We start from the raw sequence: 20,321 nt of genomic DNA on the forward strand, positions 1-20,321 counted from the left end.
GATTCAATTGAAGCAGGTTATAAGACATTGGTGGTATACTCAATGTTGTCCAAAGCTAAAGCCATTGTTTCAAGCAGTACCAGCTATCATCACTTGGGAACTTTGGAAGAGAAGAAATACAGGTAAACATGGGGGTTTAGTATCGACAAATAGGGTAATTCATGAGAACAATAGGACATTGCATCAATTGGCAAGGGTGAGGTATGCTTGGATGTCTAATATTCCATTGTTATGGCCAGACATAATTCAATATTTTGAAGGATATAAACCTATATTGATCACTACAAGAGTAACATGGTAGCTTCCTTTTCATGGTTGGTACAGATGCAATACTGATGGAGCCTCAAAAGGAAATCCTGGTCCTAGCTCATTAGGCTTTTGTGTGAGGAATGATGAAGGTGATGTGATGTATGCAAGGGCAGTAGACCTGGGGTGACAACTAATGTGGTGGCTGAAGCTAAGATTATTCTTCAAGGATTGGAATACTGTGTGAAGCATGATCTTCACCCTCTCATATTGGAGACTGATTCATTAGTGGTAAAGAAAGTGATACAACGGGAATGTGATCCTCCTTGGGTAATTGCAAATGATGTGAAGAAAATTATAGAGATGAAGGGCAACTTCAATATGATCTTTCAACATGTGTTCAGAGAAGGCAACTCAGTGGTGGATTTTATAGCTAACATTATTTTTTCTTTTGCAGGTACATCTGAGTTTCACTCATTCTCTGAACTGCCTAGTGCATGGAAGAGGTTGATTAATTTAGACAAGTCTCAAACTCCTAACCTTAGGATTAGAATAGTAAAGAGAAGAGTCCCAGACTTATGGCTTCACAGGATTGGAATCTGCACATACGTGCGTGTTTCTTTTATGTCTCATTCTGTATGCTATTAAGATACTTTCCAGTGGTATTAGTATGGTCACATGCTCATTCTGGGGGTGCTTTGATAGTGTACAGGACCAATGTGATAAGCAGGTATTGGATGGTGCAATTTATTATACTTTTGATATGTTCAAATATTAAGGAAAATGTTGAATCTGCTATGTGGAATTTCTGGAGATTGTTGAATCATTTCTCAATGGTATTAGCATGTCCTCATGCTCAATCTGAGGATAGTTTAGCAATGTTTAGAATGATTTCTACATTAAATGTTCGGGAAGAGAAGGATCTGAGCTTACAAGAACATAAAATCACCCAGCTCCACAGGTCTGGCGGCGCCAGGCTAAAGCCTGATTATAACCTGGCGTTACCCTGGCATCGCCAGCTTAAAGCCATCCCTGGCCTGGCTCTTGCCTTGCAAAGCCTACCTAAAGCCAACCCCAGACTGGTTTTTTGCCTTGCAAAGCCTGCTTAAAGCCAACCCCAGCCTGGCTTTTGCCTTGCAAAGCCTGCATAAAGTCAGCCCCAGCCTGACTTTTGCCTTGCAAAGCCTGCCGAATATTGCTGATCGACCACATGATTTATACTTGGATAGAGTCAATATACTGCCTGTGGAGATCATATTGTAGCAACACTAATGATTGGAAGACTATGGTGGCTTCAATTATGTGGTGGAGATGTTTGGAATTCATTCTAGCCTATGGACTGATGAGAACTTGATAGGTGCTGCTTGGTATTTGCCACTGGCAATTGGATTCACATATAGTGACAGGATAAGGAAGCATTAAGCGGGCAATGCTGTAATAGCTAGTTCATTAGACTTTAGCTTTTCTATCTTTTTAGTAGCTTGTAGCTTCGTGCAACTTCTATTTTAGTTTGAACATCTTGTAAGCTTTGGACCTATTTTGGGATTTTATATATATATATATATTATAAAAAAAACTATTATTAGTCCCGGTAAAAGTAGAAGTGGGAGTGAAATATGAGGAAACAAAACCTCCACCACAGAAATCAAAAGACCCAGCAACAACACAGCGATAGCCAAAGGCTCAAAAATGAAGTGCGTTGGCGCTCTAGGCAAAACAATGGCTTTATCACTATCTTCACGCCCTTCTCTCTTCACTTCCTCTATAAGAAACACCTTTTATAGCTTCCCTATTCGTCAATTTAGCACTAGTCTTTTTGTTCTTTACCCATCCAAGAACTGTAGTAGCATTAGGAACAAGTTGCTGAGATGTCACAGCAATTCTTTCTCGACCCATGCCGTCGCCACCGATTCTTCTGAAGCTCCTGCTGCCGCCGATGAACGGACAAATGGTGATGCCCCAGTTGAGAAAATTGTTCTTCCCACTAACGAATCGTCTGACACGCTCCTTAGAGTTCGCCACACGGTAATGTACATATTTTGGATTTTTTATTTGGGTATTGAAGAAACAAATCCATTTCTACTATATTAGGTTCAAGTTAAAAAGATTTACACAATGTAGATAACTCTATTTAATAGCACTAATTGGTAATTTTTGATAAATTGTAATACTAAGTAACTTGTTATACCAGGTTAAATTATATTGAAAATATTTTCCTCCGAAAGAGGGGCAATTACAGAAATAATAACACTTAAAACATTGTTCTCAATCTTTAATGCCACATATAATTCAGAGGTAGATCCAGGATTTAACTTTATAGATTCACGATTATAGGACGACCTCAAGTGCTAATAAATTTAATATTTGTACATGTTTACTGCATTTCTTAACACATATACAGGGTCTAGGCCAAAGCTAATGAGTTCGGCTGAACTCATAGCTTACACTGTGGATCCACCGCGGAGGCGCTGACAATATCACTCAACATGATGTTCTTATGCTCTTTCCTAGATTACCATGTGCCACCTACTGCTTTTTTTCACTTAAACATTGGAAAATAGTCCATGAAATGATTTACAAAGGTGAAATATTTTTTCACAGAAAGCTATTTTTGCTTTACCGAAGACATCCATTGCGTTTAAGTAATTAGTTTCTGTTATAACTCATAGTCATCTTCTTGTACGTTATTTGGATTTGTAAAGTTTGTTCTTTTATGATTTTAATGTTGTTGGAAATGAAGTTCGTTTTGTCATTGCAACATATTCCTTTTTTTAGCGAGGAGTGTTGACTTTACTCGCTCATGGGATTATGTAGAATGTCAGTTTTTGTAGTTAAGTGTGACCAGCAGATTTTAATACTATTATAAATTACAATTCTGAGGGCGGTTCAATGCATCTCTTGCTGTAGTGTGCTCATGTTATGGCCATGGCAGTCCAAAAGCTTTACCCAAATGCAAAAGTGACAATTGGGCCCTGGATTGAAAATGGTTTTTATTATGATTTTGATATGGAGCCATTGACTGACAGAGACTTGAAGAGGATTAAGAAGGAAATGGTGAGCTACTCATTCTTTTTCAGTTAGCCCCCCCTAACAATCCAACCCCCTAAAAGAAAAGAATAAGGAAATAGTTGAAGTTTGTCAGTGAAGCTATCACTTCCGGCTAGAGAATTGACATCCTGAATTTTCTGTAGGATCGAATTATCAGCCGAAATTTGCCTCTTGTTAGAGAAGAAGTTAGTCGGGACGAAGCTCAGAGAAGAATAATGGCTATCAATGAACCTTACAAGGTAGAAATTTTAGAGAGCATAAAGGAGGAACCGATTACCATATATCATATTGGTAAGACTTTGATTAGTTGCTTTTGTTTAGACTTTAGTCTGAGAAACTTATATGTAAAACGTTACTTTAGCGCATTGTACATGTGTTTTAATTGAGACGATATGAGCTTTTACTTAACGATTGAATGGCTCACAAATGAGAATTATTGTGGGGAGTTGATTCAAGAACCATAAATCCTATATATTTCAGGACTACACTTACTTGGTGATTGATGAATTAAATGTCTCGCATTATCAAAGTTATCTTGACAGAAGATTGTGGTATTCCACTTGAGCATTTTTGAGAGTATGAACCTTTTTTTTCTTTTTCTTGAGGATATACTAATATGCATGTTGACAAAACCTTAGTAGCTATCTTGGTGTCATCATTATATAACAAATGACCATATGGTAGAGTGCTAGACTAATTCATGAGGATGAATTCTGATCTTTGCTGCTAATTAGATCCTTCCTGAAAGTGTTTCAGGTGGAATTCTCAATATCTACCCCAGTTATTGCTGTTGGTTGTTCTGAAGATATCATTCTTCTGCTAAATTATATAGTTCCTTCTTAATATTGTCAAAAAATGCAAATCTTTTTTCTTTAAATTTATGTGAAGTAGTATATTTTGTTCTGGTCTGTGCTAAATGCACTTGTACGTGTAACCAAGTCAAATATTTTCACTTTGAGAGAATTTTATTTCTAGAAATAGGAACTTCATTTGTGGAGGACCAAATTGATGTCGTAGGAAGTGTTTCTCCAAAAGGTTGAGAGTTCCGTGACAGGCTGTTAAGAAACACCTTTTCTCACTTTCGGTCATAATGCACAAATTGAATCCAGGATCTAGGTGGAACTATGTAGCATATTGATATAGTAAGAGTTCAGTGGCAGTAAAACTGAATCTGTTGTTATAATTATTGTTAGTGCTAAAAGAAGAAAGAAATCTGAATCTTCCACCTGGAAGCCAGATAGACTTGAACCTGGTTGGATCCTGAGATTGTTGATTTAGTGCAAAACCTTACTCCAATCATCCCTGGACTTTTACCTCTAACTTGAACTTTGCCATTGAAGCCTTATACCCTCCTCCTGTCTACCCTGCAAGTTTTAACAACTTTGCAGAGGTCTGAGGTGTGCTAATTTGAGTCGGGAATATAAAGTGAACCAAATCAACTGTCCAATGATCCAGTCTCAACCCTCAAGGTTCAGGATTTGAGTCATCATTCTTAATAAGTGCTAACAATTATTGTTACTATTTTTAATTTGAAAGTGCTTCAGAATAGCTTTCACCAAGCTGTAGTCCATAACTGACTTGTTGAGAAAATGTAGAATAGGTAAACTTGGATTTACCAGAAGGAATTAAGACTTCCAGGAGGCCAAAGAATGTTAACTTTAGGACTTTTATAGTTCTAGCTAAGGCTATCCTTCAATCTGTTGGTCTTCAGCCAATATTTGCTTATCCATCCTTTATAAAGCATCCTCACAAGCTTCATCTCGTATTTTGCAGAATTTGATCTGATCGTGGAAACATCCACCTAAACCTATGCTCCAACAACAATGTATATTTAACTTTTTCTCACTATCAAATGCTTGCTTTTTGCAGGTAATGAATGGTGGGATCTTTGTGCGGGACCTCATGTTGAAACTACAGGAAAGATTAACAAAAAAGCTGTTGAGCTTGAATCTGTTGCTGGTGCTTACTGGAGAGGAGATGTAAAAAAACCAATGCTACAAAGGATTTATGGCACCGCATGGGAGAACGAGGACCAATTAAAAGCATATCTTCACTTCAAAGAAGAAGCTAAACGGCGTGATCACCGGAGACTTGGCCAAGATCTTGATCTCTTCTCCATACAGGCAGGTCTCTCTTTGATTAACCCATTTATGAGCTTGTGATATATATATATTGATGGAATTAGCCTGAGTTTCAAAAACATCTTTGTCATTGTTGCATATGCTTACATGAATTTGAAACTCATTGATTGTAAAACTGGCAGGATGAAGCTGGTGGAGGCTTAGTGTTCTGGCATCCCAAAGGAGCTATTATTAGGCACATAATAGAAGACACTTGGAAAAAGATTCATATGGAGAGGGGCTATGATTTGCTCTATACTCCCCATGTAGCTAAGGCAGATCTTTGGAAGATTAGCGGTCATCTGGACTTCTACAAAGAGAATATGTTTGATCAGATGGAGATTGAGGAAGAGCTTTATCAGCTTCGGCCAATGAACTGCCCTTATCATGTATTGGTCTATAAGAGGCACTTGCACTCTTATCGGGATTTTCCAATCAGAGTTGCAGAGCTTGGAACAGTGTATAGATATGAGTTATCTGGAAGCTTACATGGCCTTTTCCGTGTAAGAGGTTTTACCCAGGTATGTTTTCAAACATTAGATTTTTATTTACCTGAACATCTGTAATTCTATATCTTGGATTTAACTTATCGTCCCTAAATGTGAGTGGTTAGCCGGTTATTGCATTCAATTGTCTGAAAGAGAAGGAATGGGGGGGAAAGGGTGTATAAAATGGGTAGTGCATTTTATTTGTCTTCGCCTGTGCAGTAAGCCAGTAACCATGATGACCTACGGCTTATGCACCAATTAATATGAACAAACGAAGATGCATTTCCTGGAAACCTTTCTTGTGGAGCACAACATACTTGTTATAGTTGATAGAATTGATCTATCTTCCCCTCTTGGAGGCTATGATTTTGTCTTGGTCTGCTTTGGGTTCTCTCTGGCATAGAGAACATGCCTAATATGGTTAAACAAATAAATCTGTTCTCTCTTTAAGGGTTTGGGATACCGCCTTGGGTCTCAACAGCTGATCTTTGTTATTGGCTGAAATGTTTGGCGTTTCCAGTAAACATGAAAAGTTTCATAATAAAGAGAAACGCAGATCATTTGTTGTTTTTAGTTTCTTTTTATTAGGTCAAATATTTCATTGGACATCCAAGGGAAGAAGGAGGGGTCGTGTTTATGACACCAGAAAAGCCAGAAATTTCTTCCAGAAGAAACTTTAGGAACCATAATGTACCCTATAAAATTCCATCACCTCAAATCATATACAAAGAACTGCGAGAGAAGGGAGAGAGAGGAAAAACACACACATTCACATGTAAACACAAAGCGCCTGGTATAATTGAGGACACTTCTTTAGATTACTTTGATATTCTTTCTTTTTTTTCCCTTAACATTGGTGTCTGAGCAGATTTGCTTGCACCTAATTCACCAGGCAGCCTGCTATCGCACATTAGCATATACCAAGTAATCCTACTCACAAGGGCTGGAGCGAATCATGTAGAGTGTTGTTACTCCTATGCCTCCACTCAGACATCCTCTTAGGGACCAGATTATTTCCATATTTTTTTCCCTCTAGTCTGTTTTTGTCATTAGTTTTTTGGTGATTTTCCATCTCTTCCGATCAGCTCGTAACTTGGTGCCAGAATTTTGCCTTCTGCTCTTTGCTTGTTACACCTTTCTTGCGAATTATGCCCAATGCAGAATTTAATGCATTTTTCATCTTCCTCAAAGGATATAACCAGAATTTCTGGAATATTCGTAATTCTGCAATCTGACTCTGGAGCCAAGGCGCGTTATCTCCTCTATTCATGCCAATGAATTTCCAAGAGGATCCCCTAAAAAGTAAAAGGACCCGTGTAAGTGCATTACCTCTGATGCTGTGGAGTTTCAGCTTCTAACCTGCTATTACTAGATCTTTTAACGTGATACGTCAGCTTTTGTGAAAGACCAATATAGAACTCCTTTTGCCCTGCATTAGAAGTTGGTGGTGCGGAGTTGTTAACCATTTTACTTTTTACCTGTTTGTAATCTTCTCCACCACAGTAGGAGATTTTAGTTTCCGCATTTATAATTATAATCATTACAACATGTTGTAATGTACAGTCTTCTTAGTGGAATGCTTCTCCACGGTCTTCTTAGTAGAATGCTTCTCCTATCTCACAAAAAGACTAAGAAAGATTAAATCTATGAGATGATTCTGATAAAATGTTTGCTTCAAATGTTCTTTCTTTCAGGCGGAAACTCCTAAGTAGTTGCAACTTGAGTTGCTGTGATAGTGTGATGTAATACCCATTTATTGATTTTGCAGGATGATGCACACATCTTCTGTTTAGAGGATCGAATTAAAGATGAAATCAGGGGTGTGTTAGACCTGACCGAGGAAATATTACAGCAATTTGGTTTTGACAAGTACGAGGTGAACCTTTCAACAAGGCCAGAAAAGGCTGTGGGAGATGATGAGATTTGGGAAAAAGCAACATCCGCACTTAAGGATGCTTTAGAAGACAAAGGTTGGAGCTATCAGATAGATGATGGTGGTGGGGCATTCTATGGTCCCAAGATTGATCTGAAAATTGAGGATGCTCTCGGAAGGAAGTGGCAATGCTCAACTATACAGGTCTCTGTTTGCAAAACTCTGATCAAGTTTGAGCTTGAACAAATAATTCACAAACTTGAAGTGTTTTCTCCTCTTCATTTTCCTGTTTCAAGCTCGCTATTTATTTGTAATCCTTCACTGACACATGAACTTCTACAGGTTGATTTCAATTTACCCCAGCGCTTTGACATTACATATGTTGACTCAAATCAAGAGAGGAAGCGGCCTATCATGATCCATAGAGCAGTTCTTGGATCTTTGGAGCGCTTTTTTGGTGTTCTCATAGAGAATTATGCTGGTGATTTTCCGCTTTGGCTTTCTCCCATCCAAGCTCGAGTTTTACCCGTTACTGATGCTCAGGTAATCAATACTCGTTTGACTTATTCTTGTTTCCCTTTACATAAAACCATGTTTAATTTATTACCATGACCAACGATTTACTGCTCACACTGTACTAACTCCTGTAGTCACCCTTTAACATAATTTGTGGTTTTTCATTTAATTGTACAATATGGATCAAGATCCATGTCATTTTCGTCAAGTCAAACAGTACCAAAAGGTTTCATTATGAAGTTTATGTCTTGAAACTGGTCGATTATATTTGTTCTCTTATATATTTTGATCTGACTATAAGCTTCTGCCGATATATATGGTGACTCAGACTGACTTGTGTGTGCATGTGTTTACAGCTCCAGTACTGCAATGAAGTGGGAAAGAAACTAAAAGCTAGTGGTATTCGGGTCGAGGTCTGCAGTGGTGAACGCCTACCAAAACTCATTAGGAATGCAGAGAAGCAGAAGATACCATTGATGGCTGTAGTTGGGCCCAAAGAGGTAGAAACACAAACTGTAACTGTTAGATCTAGGTTTGCTGGGGAGTTAGGGAACATGTCCATTGATGAATTTATCAGTAGAACAAAGAATGCAAGTGAAAACCGGACATTCTTATGATCAGGATTCAGGAGCATGGTATTTAAAACGTTTGGGAGTGGCTCTCCTAAATTATAAGTCATTCTTGTATAATTTAAACATAGTTTTGAACCACAGAGCAATAGAGAGAGGAAAATAAAGGAATACAGGAATTCTACTTTCTACTTGAATCTTTTATTTTGTATTTCCTTCTTTTCAACTTATATCCCTACTGTTTTAAGCAGGTCATGACATTTATGTGACAATAAAAGCATGTCACATAAAAATAGCCTCTTACAGAAATACAGGGTATAGCGGCATACAATAGACCCTTGTGGTTCGGCTCTTCCCCGGATCCCGCGCATAGAGGGAGCTTAGTGAACTGGGCAGTCTGGTCTGCCCTTTTTATATATAGCAAATTGAAAATTTTAAAGTTAAATTATTTCCAAATACAGTGTCATTCTTCTACTCATATATATTCAATTTTAACTAGCTAATTTTCTCTAGAAAAATATATTTAATTATCCAAACACAATTTCAACTATCACAAACTTTTTTTCTCACTTCAACTTTAAAGTTTGAAATTTCTATCAACTTACTGAAGAAGAACTTGCCCCCCATGTTGAGTTGGGGTATCTTTAGTGATAAATAAACTATTTCTACTTTAGTTGACCTCTCCAAAATCTCATAAAAAATGGGTTTGTTGAGATCTACAGTTACCAGTCTTAACAGCTCACTGTCTCTTTTGTTTTACTATCATTGTTTACACGTGAATTAATTAGTAGATTAATTGGAGGCCATGTGATTCCAGTTGTAAGATTTTAAAGAAGTGGATGGTTGTGTGTACTCCCTCAAATTATTGTCTTGATTTCTAAAAATAATTATCTTAAATTATTTGTCATTTTAAAAATTAAAGAATAAATAAATTATTTTTTTTATATTATAATTGTTCTTGAAAACTAAGGGTAAAATAGTTTTAAAATAAATTTTATTTAATATTTTTTAAAAAGAAACATGACGGATAATTTGAGAGGAGTATTATTTTTCAGTTTCCCTGTCTCTCTCGTCACTCACATAGTCGCATAGTAGAGAAGCTGTATTAAAGTATGTTTTTTAAGATTTTGTCCTTTTCTCTCAAGCTATTAAAGAGGTCGGACACAAAATTAATGTCACCTAAGAGATTAACATTAAAAAATCCTTGGGAATTGTAATCAGGCAATTTAATCAAGAAAAGACTAAAGATAAATTCAGAATTGTTGTTTTGGGCCACTAAGTTTTCTGCATTCGGAATTGTCTCCACTGAATCTAATGCAATAAACACTTTGATCCCTACTTTTGTGTTTTAGAAGTAAAGTTCGATTTGTCACTCGACCTTGTGATTTTTTTTTTTTCCTAATATTGCATTTGAGTGTCTTCTTTGACATGTGGGATTGTTATGAATATGTTTCCTCCTAAGTCCTAATATTGGTGAAGTAGGGTAGGAAGTTTTTGGACATTGTATCCGATTGAGATGTGATACTCCCTCCGTATAAAGTAGAAAGACAGAAATATGAAATACGAGAATCAAACTGTCTAATTTCCGTATTATCTTATGTTTATTTATTTAGTTCTGTCCGGAAAAAGATAGATATCCAGAAACTACAAAAAGTAACGTATACTTTACATTAGAGTAAACTGCCTACATCGCAAAAGAGACTCTTCCATGAATCCTACATGGACACCCAAAGAAACTCTTCCATGGATCCTACGTGGACACCCAAAGAGAAAGCTGAACTGAAGAAAGCTGAACTGGCAGCACTTTGGAAAAGAATCCACAATGATAAAACTAAAGAATAGAGAAAGATTGAGAAAGAATATAGAGTATCAGAAATGAAAATGATACATGAATGTATACAAAAATATTGTAACCAATAACCAATACTAAATCACGAATGGAGTATAACAAAACCAATAAGAAACAGATGTCCCATTTTCAACATAATTTAACAAAATTCCCCCCATAAGATCATTTTCCTTACAATAACATCAAGAATCCACCAGCAATTGCCAAAACCAAATGATTCAATATACCCCAGCTCATCATCCTGTGAGAAGCCGATGGCGATGAAGAATCTGGAGAGGCTGCAGCTCTAGCTTTTCCTGTTTGATCAGCAGCTGGACTATCAGCAGTAGGGGCGATATCTGTTTCTGGCGCTGGTGCTGGTGCTGGTGCCGGCATTGGAGGTAAATCTGTTCCGAAAATGGCTTCAGGAAGAAGTACCTTGTCCACCTGATAAACAGCAACCGGAAAAGTGGCCCGAACAGCGCTACTAACTTTAGTTCTAGACCATCCTGAGTTAAGGTGAACGGTCCCTGAATCATCGGTGAAATTCAAGGAATATAAATTTCCTCCAGCAAAGGTATTAATAGGGCTCATGTCACTAAGGTTCTTGAAGTCAGCTAGACTGTAGTAATGTGGCAATGCATGGAAAAGGCAAAGGGATTTGAGTTGATCTGAGGTGAGGTTGGAAAGGGAAGGCTTCTTGAGTGAAGCAAAGGCGGAGTCTTTGGGAACAAAGAGTGTGATCCCTTCTTCTGTGTCATTGGCTTGGCTTTGGAATGTATCGATGACTTTTGTCGATTCAAGGTAGTTAAGGAATGTGTGGAAAGGGCCAGCAACAGAGAGTAAGTCTGTTAGGTTTGTGTATTCGGGGCCTGGTGCTGGTGCTGGAGCTAGGCTCGGAGATCCAATTATAGCTTTGCCTTTCCCGGCTACAGTTGACAATTGAAGGACTAAAAGTAAACTACAGACAATGAAAACAATAGAGTAGCTCATTTTTCTCTTAGTGCTGATATACACTGACCCCTACAAATTCAAGATCCATGATTAGAACACCAAAATCAGAGCAAATGGGCACAAAATTAGCATCTTTAGTTAAAACTAAACCAAACTGGACCGATCCAAGTGAATTGCTGCTCACATTTAAGCTCGTTTTTTCATTTGAGATCACAAGAATATGTTATCTAGACAGGGGCGGATCTAGAGTTTGGCATACAAGTTCACAAGAACCTAGTAGCTTTTGCACAGACTCTGTCTATATATTCCGAAGTTCACTAAATAACAACAAAATATTTGACCGTGAATCCAATTATTATTATAAATTTATTTAAATTCAATGCAAGAGCCCATAAGCTTCAAATCATGTATTCGCCTATGTATCTAGACACCCTTTTACTTAGATCTCAGCATTTCCACTTCAGAATTTCCTAAAAGCGTACGTTTTATCTACCCTTTTGGATGGATAGTGTGGTGCATTTTCACACTTACATTACAAAATCATACTAAAATTTTCTCGAAAAACTTGAGCAAGTAACAACTGAGTATAAAATGATCACTAATTAGTAAAATCATAACTCATCAACTCAAGAACTAAATCAAAGACAAAGATGCAGTAACATGCAGTACATCAACCTGCAATGATAAAACAAAGATAAAACCAGATATAACAGTAAAAACACCATTTAAAGTAAACTTCCAGATGTTACAATGTCAGTATATCAGCTTTAGATATCTTTGAGGAAAACAATGCAGTACATCAACCTGGCTAAACAAGAACACAGATCCAGATCCAGTCATTCCGCCCCCCCCCCCCCCAAAACCCAACAAACTCCCACCACCCTTTTACACAAACATAGAAAAAGGACAAGTAAAATGCTTCAAAATAATGCAAATGTTAAGAAAAACAGAGAATTATGAGAAAGAAAATGCAAAGATTAAAAGGGTGATTATGAAAGAAAAATACCTGAACAGAGCAGCTCAGAGAGAGAAAGGGTTTGAGAGCAAAAGGGTATGAAGTTTGGTATACAAAGAGAGTATTTAAAGAAAGAGGAGTGTAAATTTTACAAGTTTTGCGCTGGCATCTGGTCAAGGGAAAAGGGATTTTGCTTACGTATATGATTACTATGGGCTTTCTTTGTCCTTATTATTTTATATTCATATATGTTAATTTGTCTTTTGAGTGGAAATAACTTTGACGACAAGACTTTAAAGCAAAGAGTTGCTGTGCGTTGTTGGCCTTTCAATGTCGCACTTGTATTTCATCTCTAATTGTTTTCTTTATAATGTTTCCATGTTTATTCTTGTGTCTATAAATTTGTTATCTGCCTAAAATGTATAGTCTTAAACAATCATGTTATTTTTATAAGGGAGTTAATTGTATAGTCTTAAACATCCATGTCATTTCTATAGTACAGTGTCATTGAGGTTAGGACTGAGCATAATTTGGTAAATACCGAATTACCGTACTGAAATCAAAAATTTTGGTATTTGGTATACGGTATTTTGGTAGCTGGTATGGTATTTGGTTTAAGTTTTTAAAAAAATTAGTATTAGGTATAGTATTTGGTATTTTGAGATAAAATACCAAAATACCGATACCATACCGAAATATATATTATATTACACAAAACACATATTATCGGTGAAATTTTAATATAAAAAATCTAAAATTTTACTTTTCTTTATTCTCAAAGTTCATCAATTAACTCTAAACAAGTAACAAGATATTTCTAATGATCAAATATTCTTTTATGTACAATTTTCTATATTTGGGTCGATATTTGTTAGTTTTGGACAAAATATTTGTCAACAAACATTTTCAGTTTTGTATTTTTGAGTACTTTAATTAAGAGTATTAGAGTGTATGGCTATATGCACTAGTTAGTATTCAAACCGAATAAACCGAAGTTACCGAATCGAATAAACCAAAACCGAAAGGAGAAAAACCGAACCATACCGAATTTAATTAGGTACGGTATTGGTGTAGGATTTTAAGAAACCGAATACCGAAAATACCGAACCGAAATATCTAAATATTGTACCGTAATGACCGACGAATACCCCTAATTGAGGTTAAAGCTAAAATATTATGGCCTAGTGATCAATGAAATAGGTGAAAAACATGAGGTCTCGGGTTTAAATCACAGCCAGTGGCGGATCTAGAATTTAAAATAATGGGTGCTTGGCGATAAAGACTTCAAAAGAAAAGGAAAATGAATTTACTTTGGGTGCTCACTCAATATTTATCTAAATATTTGTACAATTGCCTATGTGAATTTACTAAATGTGGTCAAAGTTAATGGGTGCTTAAGCACCCACAAGTGCCCATGTGCATCCACCAGTGATCGTAGCGGAGGCAAAAAACATTAAGTGATTTTTTCCAATCTATCCAAACTTTAGTGGATAGAGTTACTTGGCATGGACACCACGATAATAAAAAAATTATTAAAATTAAGAAATTACTAAATATAGAAAGATAACTCATTTCAAACAGATTAAATAGGAAAGTAAAACACAATAATTAAAATCGGCGAAGTATTTTTTTTTATACTGGTACTTTTTAAGTCTTGACCCTTCTATGTTTTTACTTGTAAACCGATACAGTTAAATTTACATGTGGTTTATAGACAGACAAATCGATTTGGTACAAAAAGGATACAAAAATTAAATAAGAATACAAGACATAGCGTTCAAATCGAAATAAGACAACGGATAGCTTGGCTCCGAGAGCAAAGCTTCTGGGGCGGTAATAGCAATATTAATAAGCAAGAAATAAAATGTTATTGAGCTTTTGAGTAAGTGTATAATATAAATTTGTTAGAATATTATTCCCTTACAATGGCTGTTGAACTCACTATTTATAGTTGCACATAGGGAACAAGGCCCTATGATCAAGCCCATCTTAAATGACAATTACGAGGGTCATTGAAAAATATGTAATGGCAAGTTATGAATGTCATATTCTCTATAACGAACTATGCATTTAATATTGCAGAATATTCTTCATTGAATGTTATCGGGTAACAAGCATTCATGAGTAACATTCCCTTCCGGTGTTATCGAGATTGTTGCCCTCAGACTTGATTTCCACCCGTCTCCTTTCCATCTATCTTTGGTTTCACGTATCGCTCTATTATGCGAGAATTTATTATGAATATATTTTTTCCTATACGCTATATAGCTGATCATAATACCTATTTGTAAATTGTATTAGCTAAATAAATCTTATATTAGGGCTTGTAGATATATATTCTTCAAGGGAAATAAATACGGAGATATAGGTGTCATGCAACTAGATCGATCTCTTTTGATCTTACGACCATATTATTAATATATTACAGTATCAACTTTAATTATTTTTAGTTAAAGCTTTAGCAAACGACAAGGTTGCAAAGATATGATCTTACCTGAGCTGTTTTGAGCAAAATGACAACCAAATAGCTAAGAATATGGGTCCAACATGAATTGGCAGTGTCCTACTTTTGCTTATTGCTTTACATGATTAACAATCTAATGCTTGTTTAGCGGTAAATTTAGCTTAAAACATTAAGTAATGGAGTATATAGTTTGATTTTTTTAGTACTTAAAGAGTAAAGTGTAAGTTCAAAGAGAGAGAGGGGGAGAGTGTTGGTCTGTGTTTATTCACAGCTGTCGTATCTGATTTCTTCGTAACCAGCTAATAGACGTCTAAATTGGATACACAACAAACTTTGATTTTGACTAAGTTGAGATAATACGACAACCTACTCAGTGTAATACAATAAGTGGGGTCCGGAAAGATAATATATAAGGAAACCTTACTGTTTGACTCAAAAGATATCGGAACCTTTTTGAACAAATTAATCAAAGAAAATGAAAGGGTAAATCCTAGTTAAAGATAATTAACTCTAGATCCGAGATGAATAATATGAATAGAAAAATATAACCGAGTATAAATATTGGTCGTGATTATAGCCAGATTTAATAGCATAAAGAAAGATGCATTAAGTAACATTAAGTGGCAATAAAATATAAATAAAGGAAAAGATTCACCCAATCTTCAATGAGACGGATCTCCTTTCATTTAATAAAGACGAATGATAGACAAATATGAGAACCTTAGGACACTTTTTGGATCCGATGAAGGTATGGGATCACAGATCCTCCAGAGAGGTGTGTTTACATATTTTCTAGAGAGAGAGAGAGAGCCTCCATTTTTGGGAAGTCCTCCCCTCCTATTTATAAGGGGGTATCCATAGAAAATCCTAAAAAATGTACAATTTAGAGGGAATATTCGGTAGAATATTCCTTTTGAGTATTCCAAAGCAAACTAGCTGTTTCATCACTGCCCGACCTCGGCCTTATTGGTGAGTGTCCGACTTCAGCCAATTGGTGACTGTGCGACCTCGGCCAATTGGTGATTGTCCGACCACGGCCTGTCCGACCTCGGCCTTATGTCTCCGCGTACCGAATTTCTCTGATCTAATTTTGACCCATATAATTAGTCCTTCCGCTTATCAAGGTCGTCTCTTGGTCGAGCTCGGTGAGCGGACTTTATTAATCATAGTTCGAGAAATTCGGATGGGGAAGTCGACTAGTATGGATTGCGTTTGAGGGTGCCGATGCCAAAGAGAATTTCTTGGAGATTGTGGTGAAGAGAGTGGCGATGGTGACGCCGAGTGAAAAGATAGCTGTCTTTTTTTACTATTGATCCAGGTCGTATGTAATTTGTGACTATTTGCGCGGTGACTTTGTATAAAGAAGAATTTTTCGTTGTTATTCGCCTTGTATTTTTCTATGTTTTTGCTTTTCGCGACTTTGGTGCGAGGTAGATTCCCGCATGGCGAGTCCCAGTCTTTCTTTCCCTTTATATTTTCAGACGGCACTTGGCCTTAGGTACATTTCGAATTCTCTTTGGCGAAGGCCCATGGCCTTAGAGCGTATTATTTCGATCTTGTCGAAATATTGACCCGTCATCGTTCGATCAAGGTCGAACTCTTCTTTTTAGCGAAGGCCTTTGGCCTTAAAGGGTGTTATTTCGAACTTATCGATATATTAACCCGTCGTCATTCAATTAAGGTCGAACCCTTCTCTTTGGCGAAGGCCCTTGGCCTTAAAGGGTGTTATTTTGAACTTGTCGAAATATTAACCCATCGTCGTTCGATCGAGGTCGAACTCTTCTTCTTGGCGAAGGTCCTTGGACTTAAAGGGTGTTATTTCAAACTTATCGAAATGTTAACCCGTCGTCGTTCGATCGAGGTCAAACTCTTCTTCTTGGCGGAGGACCTTGGCCTTAAAGGGTGTTATTTCAAACTTATCGAAATGTTAACCCGTCTTCGTTCGATCAAGGTCGAACTCTTCTTATTTGGCGAAGGCCCTTGGCCTTAAAGGGTGTTATTTCAAACTTATCAAAATTTTAACCCGTCGTCGTTCAATCAAGGTCGAACTCTTTTTCTTTAGCGAAGGCCCTTGGCCTTAGGGAGTTATTTCGAACTTATCGAAATGTTAACACATCGTCGTTCGATCGAGGTCCCGTCATCGTTCGATCAAGGGCGAACTCTTCTTCTTTGGCGAAGGCCCTTGTCCTTAAAGGGTGTTATTTCGAACTTATCGAAATGTTAACCGGTTGTCGTTCGATCAAGATCGAACTCTTCTTTTTGGCGAAGGCCCTTGGCCTTAAAGGGTGTTATTTCGAACTTATCGAAATATTAACCCTTCGCCGTTCGATTGAGGTCGAACTCTTCTTTTTTGGCGATGGCCCTTGGCCGTAGGGGTGTTCCCTGGTAGAGTCCCAGTTTGCTTAGCTTCTGCATTTCTTGGTGAGTCCCGGTTTGCTTAATTTTGCTTGCATTGGAGAATACGACGCGTTTCTCGGATGACTGCCCCTACTTTTATTCCACTTGGAGAAATAGTTAGTTAAAACAAAATAAAACATTCGTTACCTCAGTTTGATCATGTTACCTTCTCCGATTATGCTTTCAGTGGCCACTACCAATTTGGCAAGGCCGTCTGTTTCGATGTTTTGTGCTCAGGGTATTTGATCGAGTTGACACTCGTCAAACTCGGGCAGTAGCTTATGAATTCCTACCTGATATTTTCGTAGCCTTTGTTCTTTTATTTGGAAAGTCCTTATGACTTGGTTGACGACGGGTTGTGAGTCATATCGGAGGATGATTCGCCGTGCTCCATACTTGAGAGCTAGTTTCAGTCCTTGTAAATGTCAAAGAAAAAAGTGAAGTTGGCATGGCAAAGCACACGAAGGCCTGAAAAGGACGCCACTGTGCAGAACCACACCTCTCAACCGTGGTAATTTAGCTGCCAAATGTAATGTTGGGCCACTGTAAAGAAGGAATAAACTAAAATTTGCAAGGAAGACATCAATTGTTATGGATAGTAGTGGAGTGTACTTAATAGAAAAAAGTGAAAAGTGTAGAGCATTAATTAAATGATAGAAATGTGTGTTGTTGTTAAGCTTTATTTCATTGACGTTTGCGGGGTTGTCCTTTCACATCATCAAAAATGGCCGAGGACTAGGAAAACAGTAGTAGTCGTACTGTAAAATTTGGGTTGTCATTCACAAATAAGCACTTATATATAGAAAGAAACCATCTTTTCATCTTTGCGAAGCAAATTCAAGATTTGGAATTAGTAGGATATATAACCTCTGCTTCTCTTTATAAAAATCCTGTCGTCTCCTTGATAATGCAAGAAGTCATATAAAAGTGTCTTTGTTTTCTCGTTCTTACACCCCGAAAATTAACAATGTCTAAAGTATGATGGCAACAAATTAGAAGTATGCTGTGACAGAATCAGGTTCATCACTTCTTTTATACAAGAAATACAAAATCTACCATATTTTTAGCCAAATCGAATGCACTCCCAACCAAAAAATATCACAATATTTAAATGTGTAGGACTATCAGCATTTCATGATACTTGTGTGCTAAATGCCCAAGAAATTCAGGCAACAAACCCTTGGCTAACGTAATATTTAATATATAATACTCTTTAGTATCTCATTTGCACAAGAACCAAATACAAAAACTATTTGGTGTATCAAATTTGTTTGGCTTCCCTAAAGACGCTCCATAGTTGGAAATGAATTTTAGATCTAAAGGAAACTAAAATTTTAACTAGAATATCCCCACAGATGGCGCCAAATTATTTAACTCAAAAGATATCGGAACCTTTTTGAACAAATCAATCAAAGAAAATGAAAGAGTAAATCCTAGTTAAAGATAATTAACTCTAGATCCGAGATGAATAATATGAATAGAAAAACATAGCCGAGTATAAATATTGGCTGTGATTATGGCCAGATTTAATAGCATAAAGAAAGATGCATTAAGTAACATTAAGTGGCAATAAAATGTAAATAAAGGAAAAGATTCACCCAATCTTTAGTGAGACGGATCTCTTTTCATTTAATAAAGACGAATGATAGACAAATATGAGAACCTTAGGAACCTTTTTGGATCCGATGAAGGTATGAGATCACAGATCCTCCAGAGAGGTGTGTTTACATATTTTCTAGAGAGAGGGAGAGGGAGAGCCCCTTTTTTGGGAAGTCCTCCCCTTATATTTATAAGGGGGTATTCATAGAAAATCCTAAAAAAAGGTACAATTTAGAGGAAATTCGGTAGAATATTCCTTTTGAGTATTCCAAAGCAAACTAGTTGTTTCATCACTGCCCGACCTCGGCATTATTGGTGAGTGTCCGACCTCGGCCTTAATTATGACTGTCCGACCTCGGTCTATCCGACCTCGGACAATTGATGACTGTCCGACCTCGGCCAATTGGTGACTGTCCGACCACGGCCAATTGGTGACTGTCCGACCACGGCCTGTCTGCCTCGGCCTTATGTATTCTCGTGTCGAATTTCTCTGATCTAATTTTGACCCATACACTTACCCCTTGTGAAGGTAGAAAGGATATTTTCGATAGACCTCTTGACTCAAAAATAGCATAATAACAACACTTATACGTAGAAAAAATTCCTTCTTGTTTTTTTTTTTTAGGGTGCAGGTGAGCTTTTAGTGTTTAATATATAGCTCCGTCAATAATGAAGAGAGAAAAGTTCAAAGGAAAGAACTTATAAAAAAAGTATAATCTTACACTCAAGTGATACGTAGGACAAAATATACAACTTAATTTTTATATAACTAATAGTTTAGATTTTTTTTTGCATTAAAGGTATAATTTAATCTATTATAGTAGTTATTACTCTTTTTTTAGTTAGTATACCGATTTTGTTATAAAATTAATATATTAAATATTATACATCAATTGACCTAATAGTGTAAAACAGAATCTTATACACTATTAGCATATAAAATCTCATGACAATTCTTGATCTGTCGGCATAAATAGGAGAAGTAAAGTGTGTGAAAACGGAGATGTGGAGGTTGAGTTGTTGCTGTCGGATACAATAGAAACCAAATTCTTTGAAACGGAATATATATATTCTTTATGTAATATGTAGCACTAGCACCCAAATGAAATTTGGGATCTTTACCTAAATAACAAGTTGCATTCACGGTTTATTTTTGCGAGTAAGCATACATAAATTATATATTAATTAAATATAATTATATACAAGCTACACATAAATTATATATTCATCAGTTATATTTAGCTTAAGCGGTTAGATGAACGAT

General features: G+C 36.7%; 2 protein-coding genes across 2 annotated transcripts; one reads left to right on the top strand and one right to left on the bottom strand.

Moving 5' to 3' along the window:
- The first annotated feature begins 1,857 nt into the window (after window positions 1–1,857).
- On the top strand, window positions 1,858–9,057 carry LOC104241980 (threonine--tRNA ligase, chloroplastic/mitochondrial 2). Its single transcript, XM_009796954.2, has 8 exons — window positions 1,858–2,271; window positions 3,154–3,300; window positions 3,438–3,585; window positions 5,164–5,417; window positions 5,558–5,935; window positions 7,671–7,979; window positions 8,118–8,318; window positions 8,648–9,057. The coding sequence occupies exons 1-8, from the start codon at window positions 1,936–1,938 to the stop codon at window positions 8,906–8,908; spliced, it is 2,034 nt and encodes a 677-aa protein (XP_009795256.1). The 5' UTR covers window positions 1,858–1,935; the 3' UTR covers window positions 8,909–9,057.
- A 1,652-nt stretch (window positions 9,058–10,709) lies between these two features.
- On the bottom strand, window positions 10,710–12,767 carry LOC104241981 (fasciclin-like arabinogalactan protein 7). Its single transcript, XM_009796955.2, has 2 exons — window positions 12,649–12,767; window positions 10,710–11,711 (listed from the first exon to the last, which is right to left on the bottom strand). Exon 2 carries the CDS (start codon window positions 11,679–11,681, stop codon window positions 10,881–10,883), a length of 801 nt encoding a protein of 266 aa, XP_009795257.1. The 5' UTR covers window positions 11,682–11,711; window positions 12,649–12,767; the 3' UTR covers window positions 10,710–10,880.
- Window positions 12,768–20,321: the final 7,554 nt, after the last annotated feature.

This window comes from Nicotiana sylvestris, chromosome 7 (assembly GCF_000393655.2).
Source record: "Nicotiana sylvestris chromosome 7, ASM39365v2, whole genome shotgun sequence".
NCBI classification, from domain to species: Eukaryota; Viridiplantae; Streptophyta; class Magnoliopsida; order Solanales; family Solanaceae; genus Nicotiana; species Nicotiana sylvestris.